Raw genomic sequence first — 23607 nt, 5'->3', positions numbered from 1 at the left:
GCAACCTGTGACAGAATCCTGAAATGAAGTCCACTCTTTCTCCATGGTAGTCATCCAATATAGAATATTTGTTGGAAATCTCTACAGTCTGACTATTGGCGATCACTTCACTATACCACTGGTTCTTTGTTCCAAGAGCTGGTCCCAATCTGGAAAAGTGGGAGGGTTGGGCGATGACCTGGCAAGCCAGCTGCGTAAAATATCTCTAGCTTCACCAGCAGCAGAGCTGGAGCTATTTGATGTAAGTTACCGAACTGGATCCAGATCTGCTACAATTAAGACAAAGGACTTCAAAGATTCGACATCCAAACTCTCTGTGGCTCAGCTTTGATTAGTAAGAGTCAATCCAGCCATGGTCTACCTACTATCTTCTGTAAACTTGTCATATGGAAGGCTGTCATTTAGTATACCAACTATCTTGGATTTCTCCAATATGGGACAATTTCAGCAGATTTCCTCAGAGGCAAATACAGCTAAGCTTGGTCTCTATGGTACTCAGAGGTTTCCCTGAGTATCACAGGGACAAAAGTTCCCATGGAAACCTAGCAAACCTAGGAAATCTGAAGGAGGAATTACACAGATTGAGTGAAGAATGTGTAGTAGAGAAATACAATGGTGAAAAAAATCTGAAAAAACTAACTTCTACCAGCACTGAAACTCTTTGTATAGATGATAAAATGCTTTTATCCATTATAGTTGCATGCTAAAATATTGTTTTCAGAACCTCTGAGAGACAATTCCTTGAATTCTGTAGGCAAGTAATCCTGAAATGTATAAATATTTAATATTTCACATATGTATCTCCAGACTTCACTATGACTACACCAAAGCAGAGAAAGCTAGAACTTTTAGTAATTTGGGTTGAGAGAGACTTCACATGCAAGCTTTGCCTTTATAGCCTGAAAAATGTTAGCATTTTTAGTTGAAAGAAAAATCATGAAGCAACAATATTCTGTTGTCTCCTGCAGAGTGAAGGATAGTAAGGAGACTATGCACTGAGCCAAACCCCAGATGGAAGCAGGGCACTGGAATAGATGGACCTCCTAATCTGTGCGGGATGGAAATTCCTGGAATCCCACTTTGCTATTGGCCCAAATACCTATTCCAGTTGTGGTCTCTGTGTTCTGGACATTAAAAAAAAAAACAAAAAAAACTCACTATCATACAAGTTAGCAAAGAGGTGTATTATGGTGCCCCCCCCCGATCATGGCAAAGTATATTATACGCCAGCTCTCTTGCGATGGAGAAAGAAAAGGAAGTCAACTCTTGAATGTTAAGTGTGCTAGGATGCATGCTATCTTGTTTATGCAGCTGTCAGATGGCTGGACCCTTCATGAATACAGTGATGCAAGGCATCAAAACGGATGTTGGGGATGGGGGGGAATCGTCCCTATTTTTAGAGATGCTGAGCATCCATAAAACACGCTGACTTCAATAGGAGCTACTCCATGCTCTGCACTTAGGTCTGTAAGTGGCTTAATTTTTCATATATGTGCACTTTGGATAGTAATTTTAGGCGCACACTGTGAAAATCATAGTCCAAGTGGCCTCATTTCATCTTAAGAAAATGAGCATCAATTCTAGCTAGAATTAATCACTTACTACATGCTCTGAATAATGAAGAATCGAACAGTGACATTTTATATCTAAAATTCAGTCTCCCCAGAACTGGGAAGGATGGTGGTCTCTGTTTCAGTGAGAGTTCAGATAGTCCATACAAGTTCAATCTGATACTGTATCTATCACAGAATAAGTCAGAAAACACAATTCTTTTTTTTAGTGCTATGACAATAGCAAGGGATTCCAAAACAAACATTTTACACAAAACTGTAATCAGACAGCCAAGAAGGTAGCTGTTTAAGATTTTGTTTTAGTGATTTACTCTTGGCAACTGATGTGATTAGAGAGCCTGTATTATACTGCAGTTTGACTTTTAGACACCAAAAAATAATCAACCTTCCTTTTGGTGGGAAATAAAAACAGATGAAGACTCCTGGCTAAAACATTAAGTTCTGATTTTTTGCCATTTCTAAGTAAGGAACTTCGGCAGAACTGCATGGAGAACGGAGAAGTCAGGGGCAGGCGCTCCAGGCATCAGACACTAGAGATAACTACCAGTTGTTGAAATGCTTGCTTACCAGAAAATGCTGAAAAAGGAGCAACTAACTGTACACTTCTTGTCAGAATGCTGACCAGAGGCTGCATGTCATGACAGGACTGAAAGGGAAGGTTGAACTCCTAGCCACCTGAAAACCTCAAACTCTTTTCTCAAAGACAAATGAGCACACAGAAGGGCAACCGTCAAACCACTTAAGTCAAACTACTAGCAACCAACACACACCTCAGTAGTCATCAAAGAGACAATGGGGATTGTTCTGCATTGCGAAGAATAAACCCTGTAAAGGTTCCATTAAGTATGTTGTTACCTTGGCTTGGAGTCTGCCTCCTAATGTCGACCTGGCATGATAGATCACAATGAGAACATCACCTTGGACGGTTATACCCAATGGGATTACGGCTTTGCCATCCTCAGTTTTGAAGTCTCTGAAGAAAAAGCACATCTCATGTTAAGTTTCAAGAAAAACAACTGCTTTGAAATTGGTCTGTTTTTACCTATTCTGTCTGGTTACTCCAGGTCCTTCTAGGCAATTTAGAATTTCCAGAACTTTTTTTTTTTTTTTTTTTTTTTTAATATGGAACTAGGACTTGATATTTCAGAAAGTAACATCGTTTTTAGAAATTGTCCCTCTCCCCACAGGAGACTGAGGCCCATCTAGACCAGCCTACTATCTTGCACAGTGGTAAAGAATCAGATTGCTGTTATCACACTATTGAGTTGACCATAAAACTAGTTACCACACTACTGCATGCATCATAGCAGTGAGACACTATGTCTTCCTAATGCCCATTCCTACTGCTCTCCTTAGCTTATTGCTAGGTTAGATAGATTATCTTCCAAATTTGCTTCACACTCAATGCCCTCCTCTCAAGGAGGAGCATCCACCTTTCCCAGCTTCTATAACAGTATGTAGCTCTGCCCCTTGAAAGGATCAATTTCATAGTTGCAGAGAGCTCTGGGTGAGGTCTGAGCAGGCATGTGAAAGTTGTCAGGGGCAAAATGACAGACCCTCATGCTGGTAGCACAGATGCATCTGCACATGCTGGGTTCCTGAAAGACCATTGCTGAGCTGTGGTCTTCCACCACTTTTCCAGTTCATCTCTCTGGGAAGCTCTCCTAATCCAGTGCGTTTAGAAGGTGCAACCCCATTTTTATCCCCTATTTTTAACTCCTGGAAGCAGGCCTGACCTTCAAATGTCAGTGGAATCTTTCTCCGCTCCTCCTTACCACCAGAGTTTGGGATTTGAAATAGAGGATTACAATAATATGCTGCTGGTACCAATTCTCTTCCTGCCTAGGTCCCAGACTCTCCAAGAAGCATAACCATGACACTTTCACATTCAAATTGCCAAGACTACAGCAATCCTGCTCAGCTCAATCTGCTCCTGGAAGAGCAGACAGGAACTGTTGCTCTGTAACAGTATGAATCCAGTTGAATTTAGGAAAATAATTCAGGACAGTGTTCTGATTAAGAGATCATGTGGGAAAAACACAGCCATCTTAAATCAAAACGGAGTTGCTGCCATTTCAATACGGTCTTTCCCCAGTTCAGGTGCTGCTTTTAATCACTGAGCTGAAGCTGAAAACAAGTTACTAATCTCTGTTGTGAACTCCTGATCTCATTTTAAATGGCCAAGTTTTAATATGAGAAGTATTGACTTAACATATAGAATTTCACTAGGCACAACCTTAACACAGGTTATATCTATCCCCTGCTCAATACCAAGGGTTTAAATGCGAGTCTGAATACTAACTATCCGCTGCTCCGAGACTGTGTATGGAGTTAGGCCTTCCACACAGAACTTGGGTAGAGTATCACCAGTATCACCAGCAAAGGCAGAACAGACCGGTTCTTTCCATGCAAGATTTGTATGAGAGGTGTATTCGCTGCACTGGCACAGTAATCTTTGGGGAGCAATGTTTCAGTATTAAAATAGCTCCAGAAAGAGTTCAAACTTAAGTTTAGGAAACAAGTTACAACCTGCACTTACTTCATTTTGTCATATTCCTGTGAAGTAGTGGTCACTCTTTCATCCCCAACATAAACTTCACAAAAAGGCCTACAGCCATTTCGCAGCTTGCTGAACAGAGGAACTGGTGTCATGGTAATTGATTTGATAAGGATTGGCTTGCTGTGAGGAATAATGGGCTCTTCTGCCATCATGTCACACATGTACTCTATATACCTGTCAAAACAAGAGATATTCCTTCAGAAAAACAATACAGCCTAGATATGCACAATTCGAAACTTACCTTGTCATTGTAAATATTCAATTCAACAGTGTTGCATGACACCATTACTCATAAGCACAAGAGAGTGCATTTAACAGCACATTAGGAAACTTAAGTCTGATTTTAATCTATTTCAAAGTCAACCTTGCATGGAAAGAATGAAACAGAGAAAAGGGGAAAACAATCTAAATGTGTATGTCTAAACATATTTCACCCATGGCCAAAGGAGAGTTACTACAGCTGTATCCATGCACAAATTCCCATATTGTTCTAACTTAGGCACCTATATGGCTCCCATCAACAGTAGTTGAGTGCCTCAGTCTTCAAAGCATTTCTCCTCCCAACACCCCTGTGAGGTGGGGGATTGCCAATATTCCCATTGTACAGATGGGGAACTGAAACACAGAGGGACCAATAAAGGTCACATAGGAAGTCTATGATGGAGCAAGGAATTTCACGCAGCTCTGTCAAATCCCAGACAAACATTCTAAACTCCAGACCATGCTTGGATTCATCCTGGTCAGAATGCACTGACTATTTCAGTAGTGGGGCTTTAAAAAATTTAACCAATTTTAACCAAGCCGTATCTAATTTAAATAATTATAAACTGTAGCGTACAATTTTGCTCCTCTGCAGTTTGCTAATCCATGCATCTTCTTTTCAGAAATCTCTTTATTCTGAATGGCAAAGATTTATTGGCAGATGCTCTAGTGAAGTCACTTGTTACTTCGACTTCAGTATTTTTACAAAATCTAAATACAGTCCACCTGAAAAACTCAAATTATACTACAGTTGCCAAAATAGATGATACAATGCATCAAAAAGATATGCATTTAAAGTAGTATATATCCTCTTCTTCACTAAATATGCTATGAACTGACTTCAAGTTAGTACTTGTTATACTTTTGGATTCTGTAAGTCTGAACAGTGTTCAGACAGCTGGAACTTACGTCCATAATGAACAAGCTATACTTTTTGTCTCTTCTACATTTGAGACTATAGGTTATACTTTGCTTTGTAAAGAAGTATTTAGGACAGTTTTCATTTCAAGCATTTTACAACTTCAACTTTCATTCTTAATGTAATTCCAATACATAGCATGTTGATTTGTTCAGTAATTAGGGTCACATGAAAAATACAAAAATCTTGCAGAATTCAAAATTTACCCAGCTCTATAGAAAAGGAGGACTTGTGGCACCTTAGAGACCAACAAATTTATTTGAGCATAAGCTTTCGTGAGCATCCGATGAAATGAGCTGTAGCTCACGAAAGCTTATGCTCAAATAAATGTGTTAGAGTCTAAGGTGCCACAAGTACTCCTGTTCTTTTTGCGGATACAGACTAACACGGCTGCTACTCTGAAACCAGCTCTATAGGTGACTTATTTGGTTTTGAACGTTTTATCATTCTAACAGGCTAATTCCTAAATCAACTACCTTGCCCTACAAATTGATGTGCTAATTTTTTTTTTAAATATACAGTACATGTTCATATGTAGATTTGCTTCAACAATGCTTTGAAGAGAGATTGATACTGTACCTTTTATGAGATGGCCAAATGCCAGGTGGACAGCGTTTCATACTGAACATATAAACCGCAGCCTCCGCAGTCGTGAAGAGACGGCAAAAACATAAAAAAGAGCAAACTACAACAGCAGATGCTGCTCTTCCATCCTACAAAAAATTGTGACCTAAAGTTATTAAACCTAGTTGAAAATGTTCAGAAAATTACTGAAGAACATGCCTGTCTACACAAGAATCCAAGATCATATCCTTTATTTCAAGTTATGAACTAGGCATAATTTAAGTTGATAATGGCTGGTTTTTGAACCACAGTTTTAGTAATAAGGCTTTAATGTTGTGGGATCAGTAGTAAATGTCTTTAATAATTAAAATTTAATGTTTTTAAAGATGAAACATAAGCGCTAAGCAAGAAATAAACTGAATTAAGTGCTCATTTGAATGCTAACAATTACTGAGTAGTTACTAACTTGAGCTTTATATCATCTCGAAGTTCTGAGTGTTCATTTTCTTAGCATCAGTATCCAAATTTTTAACCACATTGTCTGGCTGCTGAGTGGGAGATCCATTTTAGGCACTTCTGCTGACAAGTTAAGGGGCTTCCATTACTATTAGCGCCAGTAAGTCTTGAGGTGCACAGGAATAACCAGCAAAGCCATGCAGTCAACATTGGCTCCAATTCCTGCCCGGCAATACATCTTTGGTAATTACTCATATATTTAGAGGAACATAGAGGGAAGTTTGAGACATTAAAGAAAAATTCTTGAGCAAAAATGTCATTTTGACAGGGCAGAACATTCAGGAAATACAACACGATTAAGACCACATAAGAGAAAGAAATAGTTAATTGGTAACCAAGTCTCTGATGACAGAGCTTTGCACTTCATACAGAAGCTTGATAATTTACAGAATGGAAACAGGAGAAATGTCAATATAAGGGGTTGTGAAAAAGAAAAGCATGGACTTCAGTTAATTTCTCCCACCACATTTTGATGGGAAGGTGGTGACTAAATATAGTAACAAAGCTAGTGCTTGGATCAAAACAGTCATTAAGAGAGTAGTCCAATGCAAAAAAAAGTCCGAGCCTGCTGAACTCTGAAGATTTCTCCCCCACACCCTCCCAACAGCTTCAAAGCAAGTTAACAGATTATGGCTACATTATTTCTCAGTAGGAGTGCAACCTTCTTAAAATACCATGTCCACCAGCAAAATATGAATTTCAGCAGCGTAGGTCAAATATAGCTATTTGGTCAACTATTTAAACTGGAAGGCTTATTTAAATGAAATCACTGTAGTTTTATCATCGAGTTCTAAATGTGACTGTTCATTAAGGATGACCATTATTCTGTCTGCATAAACTCCAAGTTATTAGGCTTCACGGCAGGTGAAACACGTAAGGGAGGGGGTATAATGGTGCAGCGCAGCCTCCTGGCAGCTACTTCATTCTATGGGCTAGAATGGCAGCTTCTGCACCAATTGTGAAGGAATGGTAGAGCCATTGCATGTGTTATTAGAGATCCCATAGCCCCTCTAAATCCAGAAGACCCTTCATTAAATGCAGCTTACGTGGGGTAAAAAGTTTTACTTGAGGTCTCCACATAAAGATTATTTACTTCTAAAGTAGCAGGGCTTATATTATGAAATACAGCGTTGCTGTTCATTCAGGGGAGGCCTTACACAAATACATGGGTAAAGAACAATTATAAATCCTTTACATTAATCCTTAATTTTGTTTTCCAGTTCCTTGCACGCTGTTTCACCTCTATGAGGAAATATAACAGATTTACGATCATCATTTAGACACTATCTAGTTCTCTGGAGTTTGTTTAGCTCCTGGATCACATCTTCAGAATGAAAGACACTTTAGGCTTATGCAGTTACTCAGAAAATTTACTGTATCTTCTAATTAAAACCACCAGTTTGGAGACTTTTTGTTTTTCTGGTTTCTAAACAGAGGAACTTCTAGTAAGAAGAATCTGAGATCTGCATATGGCAGGTATTGCTCATTTCTATTAAAGTAGAAGAATTTATGCCAGTACTATGTGGAGTGTCTGACCTGCAGCCATACCTCACTCAAGCTTTCCATCATGGTTCAGTCCTGTTTGAGATGTGACATGTATGTGCATTAAAAGAGATCTCCATAGACTATTGCAAGAAATGGTGCTAACTCATGAGATATCACTCCTGAGTCTGTACTGAAACAGTGCCTCTAGCATGGTATTTAGAGACACTACACTGGTGGAGGTACCATCTTAGATATCAACTAGATTCCTAAACACACATGGAATTTTTAACAATCACAGCTTTTCTTGTGAGAGCTGCGCATTAACTAAAAGTTGTACTGGGAAGCAAAAAGGGAATGTATTTAACTTTTCTTCTTCTTGACCTATTGAACACCAAATTGGTGCAAGTTACACTATTTTACCACATAAGCTCTTTTTTTCCCCCCCCCAAAAGAAAACACACATGTAGACTGCTACAGAATTGGCTTAAGACTGTAAAAATCAACGTTACTCATACACAAGATTTGACTGATACTGCAATCCTCGCTGTCACCTAAAGCTGGACTAGATGAAAAATTTCAGATATACCTACTACTTACAAGGCAGTGTACAATGCAAACTTTTTTGTGATCTTGCTTTAGCCATAAATGCATGTTCTTGCAAATGCTGTAAAGGTTCTGAAGATTTGGTGCACGTCTTGCTGGCCAACCACATTCAGAAACCTGGGTTGGGGAATGGGGTAAGAGGCAAGAAAATGAAAGTGACTACTACAGCTTATATAAGTGTTGTAACAACAACAAATTGGCAGTTCTGCATGTAAATATTAAATCCAAGAACAAATTAAACAGGAGCAGTCTCAAATGAGATCTCAATTTGGATTAGCTCTTCACAGTATTCAGCCCGAAAGGTCCTTAATGCTGACTGTCTCTGGGTGCTACAGCAATACAAATAAATAGCTACAACATGAAGTTGCACAAGGCTGTTTAAATATCAGCTGTTTAAATATCTATGTTACAATAAAACCACACTGCACCAAGTCTCAGAGGCTGGATCAGCTGGCTCAGGTGGAGGGGCTATAAAATTGTAGTGTACATATTTGAGCTCGGGCTGGAGCATGGGCTCTGAGACCACCCGCATCATGGGGTCTTGGACTCCAGGCTCCAGTTTGAGTCTGAATAGCTACACTGTAATTTACAGACCAGCAGCCTGAGCCCTGCAAACCGGAGTTAGCTGATCCAGCCCAGCTGTGGCTGTACTGTGGGTCTTTTATTGAAGCATAGACAGACCTCCAAACACACTACGTAATCCTCCTAAAAAGACTGTCTTAATGTCAGGGTCAGAAAAAATTGGCAGAACGGAGAGTTCTGCTGACTTGGGCAGGTTCTGGGCACCCAGAAACTGTATTAGAATGGGAGAAGCTATTACATTAGAATGGGAGTCAAAATAAGCTGGGAGAGGATTCAAAACTAGCATCAACTTCAACTGTAATGAACGCAAAAGACAAGAAAGTCTTGTATTGGTAGATGAGCACAGGAGCGAGAATTTAAGCATGAGTTAGAAAAATAGCTGCCTGCCAGGCCTAGATTATCCACAGATGAGGAAACATCCATTTTGCAATGGCTAGTCAGCGGAGTATTGAAGTTATAAGCATTTTGTGTTCCTCTGTGATCGTAACATCACAATGAGTCTCAAAGGTGAGTCTTTATGGACACTGAAGGAGTCTTGAATGCTGTTAGCTTCTGAGATGGCTGCTTTCGTTCAGCAGGATACTCTAAATTTAGAAACTATCTTCTTTTTGTGTCCACAACAATGAATTAATAATGAGTCCAATTTGTAGCATGACTATATTGTGGAGACAAAATTTTTGCCCTGCTAATGTCCAGAGAATTAAGTAGCATGTCCTTCAGGTGTATGAGGTTCAAACAAAGATGAAAAGGAAAAGCTTCCGGATTCAAGGGAAATGAAGAGCTTATTTTCCAGAATAAATTTCTGTGTGTGAAGGAAACCTTGTTTTCATAGGTCCTCAAATACCTCTGGCTATTGATGGGAACCTTATCAAGATCAGTTTGAGCAACAGCATTTGACAAGTGCAGATCCACACTTTCCTTCCTTGTTCCACTGTAGTCAGAAGGTCCATGTCACTGACCGGCTAAATGAACAGTAAGGCCTGACAAGGTCTTACTGAAGGCTTTGGATTTGCCAATTTCAACAGTGCCTTCACCCATGCCAAGGAGGCTCGGGCTGTTACTGCATGGACAAACACACACTTTAAATATGCCTGCTAAGGAACTGTGTATCTTATGGGCGATTCGAGTTTTCTGTCCAGGGAATGAGATTTCCATAAACTGCAAATGTGATTTGATTTGGAAACTTTGGATAAAGTCAGACTTTTCCTATTTAAAAAAAAAAAAAAAAAAAAAAAAAAAAAGAGTGGTGCATTTGGAGGACCTTTTAAAATTTTTTTTTTAGTGTTGGAGGCATGTTGCTGATAAAGCTCTTACTTTCAGGATTTTTCCAAATGCACTATGGGTCACAATAATCTGGGCATTAACATTGTGCACCCCAGAAACATTTAGGCTAAGACCCTAAAGATCCCTCAATCTTTCAGGCTTAGTCATTTTCCAGGCAGCTTTAGGCAAACAGCTCATTCTCCCCATCTTAATTCAAATCCTCAGGCTCCCATTTGGAGACAAAGGGAATTCTCTTTTAGGTCTGAGGTGCTACCTTGTGTCCTTCTATGGCGAGAAAGGGACTTGTGGGAAGAAGGGGTAAATGGCAAGGACAGGCCAAAAGAAAGCAGGCCAACGGAAAGCACAGTGCTGGGCAGACATATGATTTGGAGAGAGAGAAGGGGGCAGAAGAAGATTATTTAACTCTTATATGGATGAAGAAGGGATGTTAATGGAGAGATTCCATTTTACAGCTTAAGCTCCAAGAAGGGACCTGGAATAGATGAGACTTCCAGACTATCCAATACTAACACCTCTCTGGGGTGAGAGATCTCCCTGAGGTGCATGGACTCCTAGCTGTATAAGGTCAAACCAAAGCCTGAAATGTATAGTACAAGAAGATCTGAGGACAGCATTAGGGGCATGGTTCTGCTAGAGGCCAGCGGTATGTCAACCTGAGACTTTGCTGTTGAGCCAATCATAGATTGGTTGAGAGACAGGAGTCAAAAGAGGAGCAAAGAAGTGTTCATTGATACCGGCTAGGTAGGCCGTAAAGTATCTTCTATCTGGTTATGGAGTAAGTCATGTCCTCTCCCCACCCCCTTTCTAGGTTCTGCAGAACTGGACAGGAAGAGTTTCACAGAGAAGGGCAGGCTGGGTTATGCTGCTCCCACCATGTCAGGAAGCAACAAGGAGTAGGCATGGCTAGATTGCTCACTTGAGCGAGGGTGACATTCGTGGGCTGGGTCCAGATGGAAGAGAAAGATGGAAAAAGGAGAAATCCCAGTAGCAAAGCCATCATAAGTAGCCCCCATGGCGGGGAGGGAAGCCTCTGCAAACAGGTGGAACACAGGTTTGTTCCTGAATCTCATGTACTATATACACATACGGAGGTTTTGGGTGCCTAGATGTTTCTTCAGCAAAGCTACACCATTCCAGGAAGTGGAAAAATCCTTCCTATTACCAAGTCTGAATTGGTGGTAAATGCATGGCAGAGGCAATGGTGCCATGAGACCTTTAACTTTTGTAATTGCTCATTTGTGAGTTTAAACTATGCATCCTAAACATTGGACTGCAGAAGATTTTAGCATGTAATACAACAAGAAGTGGTAGATCTACTCAATTTATTGTGTTAAAAAGACCTACTAAAGGAAAAAAATCAATATGCAAGAAAAACACATACACACCCTATTATGAAATCTTGAAGACCTGTATGTTCTTGGAGATAGATTGTAAACAGCATAGTGTCCAGGGTGTTTAGAGTCTAAAAATAACCGCACATCTTCTATGTTATTTTTGATGGCAGATTCTACACCTTCTGCTGGAAAGGACATCACTGAAAACAGAACATCACCAATGTTTGAAGTATCAACTTTTACAAAACCACAGTTAAAAACAATGATTAAGAAAGATGAAGCTATCATACCAGCAATTCTGGAAGTGATATATGATATATCCAAATCTCCCTTTGCATAACTGAAATAAAAAAAACAGGTCTAAGTTAATATATTTAAAAAATGAATTCATTCAAATGCAAATAGAAATTTCTGAAGCAGTAGTAAGAGCTCTGCTTAAAGCAGGATAGCTGTGCACTGCAGGGTAACGGAAATACTGCAAGACCAAATACATTTAACTAAGATAGGTAGCTGTTGTGGAAATAGATTACATTTTCAAATGGAGACTTTTTTTTTTTTCTTTTTAAACAGACAGTCCTTGCATTTATGCATGAGGAGGCTAACAAATCTTAACCAGTGCAGTTATGACATATGGTGGCATGACTGAAGCAACTCACCTGCTTATCAATTTCCAGCTATTCAAACCTTTTTATCAGTATCTTCCTATGTTAGGTACTTCTATCGACTTCATTACTACAGCATCAGAGTGTCTCAATCTTTAATCATTTATCCTCAACACCCTATGAGGTATGGAAGTGCTATTATCCCCATTTTACAGATAAGGAAGTGGAGCACAGAGATTAAGCGACTTACGTAACAGCACGCAGGAAGTACGGGGCAGAGGAGAGAATTATACCTAGGTCTCCCAACTCTCTGACTATCACCCATTCTTCTTTCCTACACAGGCTCTTATTTCCTAAGCAGTAATTAAATGTTTCCCATTTTATGATTTATATTTGAATTCTATTTTGGAGACTACCTAGTAGGTAAATTGAATATTTAAGATGCACTTTAGTTCCATGAAAAGTAGCCAGTATGAATTTACAGAAGATAGATCATGGCTAAAAATATAAGAAAGTTATGTATATACAGCATTTGAACTGGAAAGTAGCTTTTGAAAGAGGGCTTCAAGACACTAGCAGGTAAGGCATCATATTGTATTGTATTGTACGTGGGTGGGCCACATAGGTAGCAAGCTGTTCAGCAATAATAAGTAAGCAGGAAAGAAAAAAACACTTACGAGGTACAGAAAACTAGATCAAACTACAATTAGTATTTGGATAATTTGTTACAAGGGGGTTTAAATCTGTCTACGACATGGAAGATAAATTATTTGTAACTGTAGTAATCTATATACAGTAGGGTTACTCTAAGAGGGGGAAAAAAAGGAGACATCATAGTGAAGACTTCCTGCAGGATAGAAATAAACTAAATGCTAGCATTAATCTTCAGAGATTCTGTCTGCTCCGCCACCACACAGCTCCTGGGGACTTTGAAAATAGGAGGCAGTAAAAAAAAAAAAGTCCAAAACAAAAACACTTGGTAGTTTTGTAGCACTTCCCAACCCAAGATCTCAAAGTGTTTTATGAAACTTGACAGCTCCCTTATGAGGTAAATTCCTATTACCACTATTGTACAGATTGAGGAACAGAAAGATGAAGCACAGATGACTCACTCCAGGTAGAAGTCTGACCCAGCCAGGAATAGAAACCTGATCCCCTGACTTCCATGTTGGTGTTTCGCCCACAAGAACACCGTTCCTCTCAAAATAGCTTGGATAGACAAGGCATGCAGACAGATAAAAATGGGAATCTAATTTTCTATAGGTAAATAAGGTAATGAAGGCACAGATCTAAGGGCATGGTACAGGCCAGTTAAGACAGACTTGACAACACTTGATTTATCACTTTACTGAATGTCTGCTCTAGATGATCAAGCAGTGTTCATTTGACCTTCAACAGAGATCAATTCACCCATGTGCCGAAAGGGGAAGTGTTCTAGCCATACCAATATTTATGCCTTTTTCTGGTGGAAGTAGCCCACTTGTCAGCGCTCAGGCATAGTGGGAAACGTAACAGGAAATGGAGATATGAATTCTTATTTACCGCTGTAAAGGTATTTAAACAAAAACAGAAGCTTTAACTATATGTTCAACAAGAAGTTTACCTATACAAATAAAGGCTCGTTTTATCAATGGGCCTTGACAAACAGTGGCTAGATTTAGTTTGCTTAGTAGTAAACTCAATGGGGGGGGAAGGAAAGGAAAAGTCACACAATTGGCAAATATCTAAAATTAGCTACTAAATTCACAAAAGCTGGTTAATAAAACTATACTTAATTACCTTGGACTGCTAACAGATACAGGTGTGAAATGATGAAAAGTTAACCAAGAAAAAAAAATGGTCAAAGGAAATCAGCACAAGATATCAAGAAATCATAGCAAATGATTTTGAATAACAATCACATTCATTCAATTCATGTGCTAATACTTGAAAGTACCCTTCCTTTTACAGGTTTCCCAATTCTTAAAGCAATGAACATTACCAGGTATGCCGTTTATGTTGCATTTATGTTCTAAAGAGTCAGGAAGGAATGTAGTCCTCAAATTCACACCAATCCTGTATGACCTAGCCTTGTTTCATAAAACAGAATTAATCATCAAGCCATCTAGTGCCAAACCAAAAGTTCCATGCACTGAAACAAACCAAAGCCCATTTCTGAATTGAGCCAAGAAACAAAATGCATCCGATGAAGTGAGCTGTAGCTCACGAAAGCTTATGCTCAAATAAATTTGTTAGTCTCTAAGGTGCCACAAGTACTCCTTTTATTTTTGCGGATACAGACTAACATGGCTGCTACTTTGAAACTAGTAAAGAAATTATCCAGCAATAAAAGGCACCTAATTGCTGCCTGGACTCTTAGGCTGTAAACTCTTTGGAGCAAGGACCATGCCTCTCTTTCCATTGTGCAGCAACTAGCAAAATAGGACCCAGATCCTGACTGGGGACTCTGTTACCACAAACACACACTAGTGGAAATTAGCTAGTTACGCAGTTTACCTACCCACACTTGCCAGAGACTACACAACAAGAACAATAATTATTAGTCTCAAATATTACAACACCGTTAAGATGAACAAACTTTTGATTTACCAAGTTTGACTCAATATCTACTATACGTGAAAAGAAGTGACTGAAGACTGTCTGGCATTTTAGATTTAAGAGAGGAGTTGTCTAAAGCTAGGTTTGAGACTTACGTGCATTTTATAAAGATTATAGGTTTTGAAAACTGTAAAATGTACCTGACCATCTGAAGTACTACATATGCATTAGTTATGCTCAGATTAATGCAATATAAAATAGCACCAATTAAAACAAATCCTATTTTAGAAGTGTTAGAATTAAAATATTGACATGGAGTAATCTTAAATCAAGCAAAGCTGCAGATTTGAGGGCCCCTATGAGTATGGTGGAAGTGACTAAGAATAGAAGAACAGGTTATGAAAGCAGTACAGGAAGAAAAAAATCTCATTCATTGCCACCTTGGATACTGGCTCAATGTCATCTGGGGCAGTCAGAGGTATTGAAATCCACTAGTCCTTACAAGCAGATTCCATACAAAACCAAAATACAAACATCCCATACAAAACCAAAGCAGATTCCATACAAAATTGTGAAGAGGTCAGAGGCAACCTTCTGGGCAATACCTGTGCATACAACAGCTGTGTGGTAGGATCATTCCATCACCCTCCCAAATCCAATATGGTTACATTCAAATCACAAAAAGTATTTAAAAAACATAATAAAATGGTGGAATGGGCTGGACCAAGAACCTTATGGGCTCAAATGTTCTCTATTAATGAAAGTCAAAGAAGCAACGTTCAACTTGCCCAGCGAAGTCCCATTCCAACCAACTTGACTCAATCATCTGAGTGAGACAACCATCAGAAGCAGCTCAGGAGCTAGCATTTTCTCCCATAATGTAAGAAAAAGTGACAGCTTATCCTAAGTAATCTACCAACAATAACTCTTGATGTGTTTATGGAGACCCTACACCCTAATGACTCATTTCAACCAGTAGAACTGCAACACACAAGCTAACTTGGGATGAAGGGTCACGATTGGTTGAGTTCCTCTGATGTCAGAACGGTCCCACTAAAGATTGATGTGAGCTATTGACCATGGCCTGCCTTTAAGTATACTTAGATTTATGAATTGTTAACAACAATTACAAACCAGTTGCTTCAGATGTGGCCTACTCAAGAGATATGAATGAGTTTTAACTATTAACAGAATAAACAGACCCTTCAAACTTCCTTAAGATCGTTAGTTAGACTAAGCTCTCGAGGGCAAGGACAATATTTGTGTGTGTTTATCAAATGCCTACCACAGTGTGACCCTGATTCATGACTGGGGCCCATAGGTACTAGTGCAATACTCAAAATCATCATAATGAATAAAAGGTCTGAAACAAATGCTAAATTTCTTAGAGAACCCATTTGAAATTATCTTCAGCTCAAACTTATTTATTTATAAAGTTAACAGAAAATTCATTAGGAAATCTCAGTGAGTAAGTACTGTAAGTTTGGGGAGGATGCTCTGTAGTCGCTATACAAAGAGGATGAACTCTAATTTAGAATGCAAAGATCAACCTTACTAGGGAGTCACAACCGACACATCCATAATACAGCACTAAAACTTTGCATAGAACTTGATAGAAATAAAAAAATATGGTCCCTGCCATAAAGAGATTAGTCTAAATCAAACAATTACAGAAAAGTATTGAGTATAGGAATTGGGCAGTATCCCTTTAAATAGTTTGAGAGCCCTCTAGCGATACTCACTGTGTTTCCCATTTAGGAAACTGCCAGAGCAGCAGTGTAAATATGTAGTCAGGTCTTGCATGTTGTGTAGTTAATTAAAAGTTATCTGGACTCAACTGCGCCCATGTAGTTCCTTCATATTAGATTTGTTGTGTGAAAAGCCAAGGACAAAAAAAATGCACATAAGACAAAGGAAGCAGTAAGAAGGGGAGGGGGGTGAGCATTAAAACAATGAAGATAATGTGAGGTGTATTCTATTTTGAATGAGTCTTCTCCATTCAGATATATTTAAACTGAGAATGACAGAGGAAGAGCAGAGAAAGACAGGAGTGGCATTCAGGAGGAACCAAGGTGTGTGTGAGTTTTGAAGGGGAGATGATGCCCAGCACAAAGGCGCTCCAGGCACAGGGGACAGCATGGAAAGAGGCACGAAAGTGAAGAGAGCAGAGAATACGAACAAGCAACAAGGCGACAAGAGTGAGCAGAGCACACAAGGGAAGGTGAAAACAACAAAAGTTGGGATGTAGGCAATGCCTTAAATGGGAACAAAAAGTTTGAACTTTAGGTGCAAGAGAACCGGAGCCAGTGGAGGTTGAGAGAGCTGGGGAAGAAGGGGGAGGAGAATGACCTAGCTGAAAAAGCAGAAAGAGTTTTAAGTGCTGCACGTTACATGGACTGACTATAAGAAAATCAGGAGGTTAATATGAGAACCAAGGGGTAGTCATAGCTTTGCAGCTGGGGAATCTGAGGAAGGGGCAAATTTTAATAGATATATTGTAATAGGAGAAACAAGATTTGGCAAAGGCCTCAACAGGAGGACAGAAGGCAAGGGAAATATCACAAGTAGCTCCAAGGCTGTGAACATGAATGATTGGGGAAGATAGTGCAGCTGTTGAACAAAATGGCATAAACGCCATGTGAACAGACAGCTCTCTCAAGGAACCAGGGAAGAGATTACCAGAACCCCTCTTTCCCAATTTGGTCTTCTCAACTCTTTTTTCATCCTCCCTCACTCCCACGCAGAGCTATCATAGTTCAAAGGGCTGCTTCCCACCTAGCTATGTGTGCCAGGATCAACCTAATTGGGACTTCAGAATCAGTGCAGTCATTTAACAACTCCTTCCCTGGCAGCTGCCATACAGATGTTAAGCAGGAAGCAGATATTATTTCTACTCACATTCAACAGCTGACTGATACACAAAAGGAAAGGAAGGGGATTTATGTCAGTAGCACTGCCCTCCACAAAACTAGTCAAGATGATGAATGCCACCCTCTGTAATCCAGGCTATGAGATACCACATCTTTGAAAATTTGCTACTCAGGTGCAAATATCTTCATCACTAACAGCTTTAATTCTCCTGGTTCCAAATGCTGTTTTCCCCCAACTCAACACAGATTCCTCAGCGAGGAAAATGAATGGCAGTTCTGGTGCTTCCATTTCATGCATTTGAATTATCAAAGGAAATATTAAGAGCAAAACAACCCATCAAAAATAGCACGAAAACGACAGCTGCACAGATTCTCTTCAAAAAAATAATTGGCTTTGGAGCTGAAGAGATGGCATGAGAAGTTTCAGCTTGAATGAAGAATCTTGAGAAAGTTGTGAGCATCTGAAAACAGGGTTTCACCCTGACCACATCAGCTGAAAAAACATGGCTATAGCAAACAACTTGGGAAGTGGGCCTAAGGGAGGTACAGGAAGCATGGGTGTTTGGAGGATGTAAATATTAGAACATAGAGGAGTGGCAGAATTATTTAGGGGAGCACATTAAGAGCTGCAAGGGGACTTGAACCCAGGTCTGATATTCCCACTATGCCACTGGAAGGCCATGCAGAAATACAGCCAAGGACCACTGTGGAGAGGAGGTGCTGCAGGTCTCTGTTCCAGGCCTGACTCTGACCCTGACTCTTGCTTACTGAATCTAGTTCTTGCAACTCCTCCAGCTGCTGCCCAGAGACTACAATCCTTGATGGGTAGAACTCAGCCCAGCTGTGACCGCTAGACCACACTGACTACAAGATTAAAATGAGCAAAGGAAATGTATGTTGCATACCAGGAAAGGTTTCCAAACCCTAAAACCAACTATACCATGGCTTCATATCTGGAGCTATTGAAACTAACAAACCATTTTGCTCAGTCCACAGCATTTGCCAGTGATCTGATAGATCTTTTCACTTCCTAAAATTATATGGAGTGTTAAAGAATCATTTTCTTTGTTAATCTTATTGATAATGCAAGATTATTCATTAATGACTTAATAGGTCTTTTCTAGGATTACATGACATGTTGGTCCAATAAAAGAGATTACCTCACCCACCTCATCTCTATGACATGCAATATCATTTTTAATATAGAGCAAATGCAATGTACAGTAGAATACTTATCCTGCTTCTTGCCTGACATACACAATACAATGCAGTTATAAACTTCAAGCATCCATGAAGAAACTATCTAAACTGAAAATATGCTTGGTAATACTGACTTAATAAGAGTAGACAGAAGTGCAGTTTAAAATGTGAGATCCTGAGAAAGATAATCCATCATTTAATTTTAATTTTGCTTTATTCCTTTATAACGAGGGAATACATGTGATTTTCTTAATCAAAAACATCTTTAAAATTGTATATAATCTGTGGAAAAGGGAAACGGATGCAAAGTCTAGGAAAATTAAGTCTAATGAAATCTCAAAAATAATTCATATGGACTTGGACAAAAACACTTTTACCTGGGCTGAAAACTTACTGAAAGACTATGAACAATAGATAATGATCTACACCAATGTTCTATGCCAAGTTGGGAAAGTTATCTCTTTTAGGCCTGGCGTTATTCAATCTTTCAATTAACTGGGCCAGACAAAGAAGAGAAACTGATAGAAAAAACTTAAATTCCTATGTACCCCCTGTTTTGGGCAGATTTGAATAGAGCACATCTATTAATACTGAATTTTAAATTTAATTTTCAAGTCATACGCAAACTATTCTGGGGCAAAGCCACCTAACAGTGTCCTTTGAAAGGTGAACTACAAAGCAAAATCTCAACATGGCTTGTGCATTTTACTGCTCCGCGATGTACACAGAACTTTAAACTTTTTAACAAGTACTGTTGCTTATATCTTCTTCACTGTACTAGTTCAGTGCCTCACGTACTATGCAACACACAGAGGCAGGAAAATATCCCCATTTACAGATGGGGAACTGAGACACAAACTTCAGACCAAAATTTTCAAAAATGGGTGAGTAGAGTTAAATATGGATTTAGAAGCCTACGATTATGCACCGCTTTTTGAAAAAAATCTTCTCCTATACGACTTGCCCAGGGTCAAACACGAAGTCTGTGGCAGAGCCAGAACTTGAACCTGTATCTCCTGCATCTATTGGTCCAGTGCCATAACACAGCCATCCTTCCTCCCAGTCCTGTGTCACCTCTCTTGTCTGAAGCACTCAGCACACTTGGAAGATTGAATTACTGCTGTTGCACTCAGCATTCATGGAGGACATTAGCAACATTAGAGAATCCCAAGAGTGATGTCACACACAGCACTCTCTTCTCCCCTTTTTCTGAAATTGCCTGACCCTGGTGACCTTTAGGACCACCACAAAGCTTGTCCTCCCTGCCTGACCTTTAGGGATAGGGGAAATTGTGAGGCTCTGTACTGCTAGGGGCAGAAATGCTCTTTTTTTCCTTGCTTCTGAGTTGTTTCCTGGAGAGCGACTGAGTAAGTATTTTATTTGTTTAATAAACAATTGTGCAGGGACTCCCAAGTCATAGATGGATACTCTTTATTGCTAGTTCAGAAACTTCAAAAAAAAATACAACAGATTAAAGAAGCTTTATCAGCTGGAGTCAGATAAATATCAGCTGTATGTGACCTCACTATCCAGATCCTCCAACAGAAGGAAAGAAGGACCTGATTTCTAATATGGTATCACTTTTTTAAAAAGAAAATTGAACATCTGTACACCAAAGAAACAGTAAAAGGGTATTTTCTGCTTTGCAGCCAACCTTTCAAGTTCAGCAAGTATTGAAAAAAGGAGGTGTTGCCAAGTACAAACAGGGACCCAGATAAATTGGAAATACAGCAAGTAAACAATGAGATTCAACCTGGCTAATAATGTTAGAGGGCAAATAAGCTCAGAGTGCTGTTTGACAGGAAGGAGACTCTCTTGTAAAGCACTAATGCTGAGTACCTGAGAAAGTACCAGCAAATAAATTACATGTGATCTTGTAATGAATACGGCAGAAAGAATTATTGGAACATTGGCCCACACAGAGGCATCTAAATCATGGAAAGAAAGTCCATTTTCACACCTTTGTGACACCACATCTAATGTAGAATAAACGTACTTGAGTTCTGATTATCCCTGTATCACAAAGATAGAAACACTGAAAGAAATTCTGGGAAAAAAAAAAAAGGATCAACAAAATGGGAATGGGTTTGAAAGAAATGAGTTAGAAAATGCAAAAAAAAAAAGTATAGCTTGATCAAACCAAGAGGGAGTACACTGTGTTTAAGTATCTGAAGAGTGCATATGCTGAAGAGGAGGAGAGTTTCGTTTAGCCAAAAATACGGGGAAACTAAGTGAAAAGGGTATCTTTTCCGCATATCTAGCCTTAATTTTCCCTACCCACAAGCTCCAGACACTTGAGTCATTTTCAGGAGTGATGGAATTCTTAAAACACTTAAGGCTACACCAGGTAGACAAGACTGTATCAATATTTCCTCTAGCTTCTTTTTCTTTGTGAGGTACTAGTGACTGCAAATTAATAACCTACATATTTCTCACACTTTTATTCCCTCTCCCTCTTGTTTTGTTCATTCATTACCTTTCCTTCCTCTTCTACTTGACTGTCTACATTTTTATTCATTCCTGCCTCTGCCCCACAACTCCCTCACAGCCCTGTGACTCTCCCTCACACTGAGTCCCCACCCCACATTCCTCCCTCTCTCAGATTCTCTTCACATGTGTGAAAGCGAGAGAGAGAAAAAAAGAAAGGGAAGGGAGGAGCAGAGTTCTGGAGGTTCTTCCTATGCCGAGGCTCGCTGGCTGCACAGAAAGTGCTAGAGTACGCGAACTCTGATCATCAGTAATGGGCAAAGCAAGGAGGCTGTCTGTCCAGGTGCCCTACTTGGGGGAATTCTGCTATACATTGCAGGAAACCATTCTCCAGTGACTTAAAGATTCATTACATTTAAAATGTTCTGTTCCAGTTCTAGCTCCTATGATACAGTTACCATAGTGATTTTTACATTAGTTCATAGTGATGAAATTTTAAATGGAACACTAAGTACTGGCATATTTGGTCTCATATCAGCACCAACAGGATGCTTTTTGTAGTTTCAATGGGACACTTCTGACCTTCCCTTTTAGAAATCATCAACACAGATGTTCTTTCTACTTACTTGGCCACAGACTGGATCACTTTAGAAGAAGTATCCTTGATGTTTGTGAAAAATCGTTCTGTTCCACCTTTGAGAATATCAAAGAACCCTACATAAGACTGGTCAAGTTCTGCAACTGTCAGGCCTAGAATTAAAAAGCAAATTAAAGTTACAATTTAAAATAAAACACGGAATGTAATGGAATTGTGCTCCAATTTCTCTTCCCATGGCAAAATCAAATTGAACTGCCAACAACTTAAGATGTACTAAAATAGGATCAGCCTTCCTGTTATACTCAGTCCCAGAATGAAGTTTTCAACTTCTGAAGAACAAACTGCACAACAATATTCTTCTATGTTTCCAATATACTATAATGGTAAACCAGAATAGTTTACAGGTATTATATTTATAAAACATGTAACAAACCATTTTACATCTCTTTATGAAGAAAAGACAGAACACCAAATGTCTGGCCATATGCAATTCTGTCATATCACTGTTTAAATCAGGGGTCTCAAAGTCCTGGCCTACGGGCTATCTGCGGGCCGAGAACCTCCCCACTGCAGCCAACGGAGGAAAGAGCCAGGCTGCAGGCAATGTCTGCGGCAGACGTTGGCCCCCACAGCTCCTATTGGCTAGGGGAGAGGGCTAGAGATACCATCATTAATTGCCAGGCAGAGTCAGCCATGGAGGCAGTGTCATTAGTTGCCAGGCAGAGTCAGCCATGGAGGCAGTGTCATTTTTTTCCCCACAAGGAATATAAACAAGTCAAAATACTGAACACAACTATCTGATGGACACCTCGTTGCATTGCTGAAGGTTTCAACTGCTCAGTCACTGAGGCCAAACATCAACAAACTGACAGAACTGAAACATTGCCAGGTGTCTGGCAAACACTAAAAACTCTCTGGAAGGCAAAAAACTGTATAAAGTTGTATGACACTTATTACTTCTGAGAAATTCAAAATAAAAGATACAATATAAACACTTTCTTTTCTGAACACCATCTTCAGTGACATTATTGGTCCGCTGGGAGGATTTGAGGACTGGCACTGGCCCTAAGGTAAATTGAGTTTGAGACCCCTGGTTTAAATTGCGGCATGCTGTCTTTCTATTTAGTGCCATCATCCTGATATGCAGTATGCCACTGACAAACTTACTTGACTGTATGTAGTACATTTTACAGCCATTTCTGGTTTTATCTTAGAAAGTTACATTTGTTAGAATACTAACATTTCCTTTATCATTATCTCCTGGACAACAGCCTGTTAATATTATTGTGTAATACATAAAATAGTCCTCTTTCACCCTGTGTGAACCAGATGGCCAGAAAAGCATTTGAAAACACAATCCTATTATGAAGGAAGATTCATCCCACAGAGAATAAAGTGTGGATAGTATTACTAAAGTCTTTTATTGGTAGTATAAATTTACCTCATTTTAAAGTTCCCCCTTCAGGTAAATTATTTGAATTTATACTTTTCCCTCATGAGCTGCACAGAAAGTATGAATAAAATAACTTAAATCAAGGAGGAGAAAAAATTGCATGCAGTAAAATTATTTATGTTTCCAGTCTTTCCTTTTAGGTGAAATATATTCAGTTCCTTGAAGCATTTATGCTTATGAAGTTAACAGTTTAATATTTAGCCGTGAAGTGAGACAGGACAGAAACTGTTATTTCAGTTA

The 23607-nt window shown here is 39.3% G+C and overlaps 1 protein-coding gene across 2 annotated transcripts in view; it reads right to left on the bottom strand.

Moving 5' to 3' along the window:
* The window catches only part of GAK (cyclin G associated kinase), a 116026-nt gene that overhangs the window by 49616 nt on the left and 42803 nt on the right, over positions 1-23607 (bottom strand). For both annotated transcript variants that reach the window (XM_038402083.1, XM_043514261.1), the window contains 7 exons: positions 21943-22066; positions 11970-12019; positions 11731-11879; positions 8474-8596; positions 5891-6024; positions 4111-4305; positions 2427-2544 (listed from right to left, as the gene is read on the bottom strand). In XM_038402083.1, coding sequence (XP_038258011.1) covers positions 2427-2544; positions 4111-4305; positions 5891-6024; positions 8474-8596; positions 11731-11879; positions 11970-12019; positions 21943-22066 — 893 coding nt within the window. The remainder of the gene's footprint in view (positions 1-2426; positions 2545-4110; positions 4306-5890; positions 6025-8473; positions 8597-11730; positions 11880-11969; positions 12020-21942; positions 22067-23607) is intronic.

This window comes from Dermochelys coriacea, chromosome 5 (assembly GCF_009764565.3).
Source record: "Dermochelys coriacea isolate rDerCor1 chromosome 5, rDerCor1.pri.v4, whole genome shotgun sequence".
In the NCBI taxonomy this organism is placed as follows: Eukaryota; Metazoa; Chordata; order Testudines; family Dermochelyidae; genus Dermochelys; species Dermochelys coriacea.
Note: the sequence above shows the minus strand (reverse complement) of the source record. Positions and strands in the feature narration are given on the sequence as shown.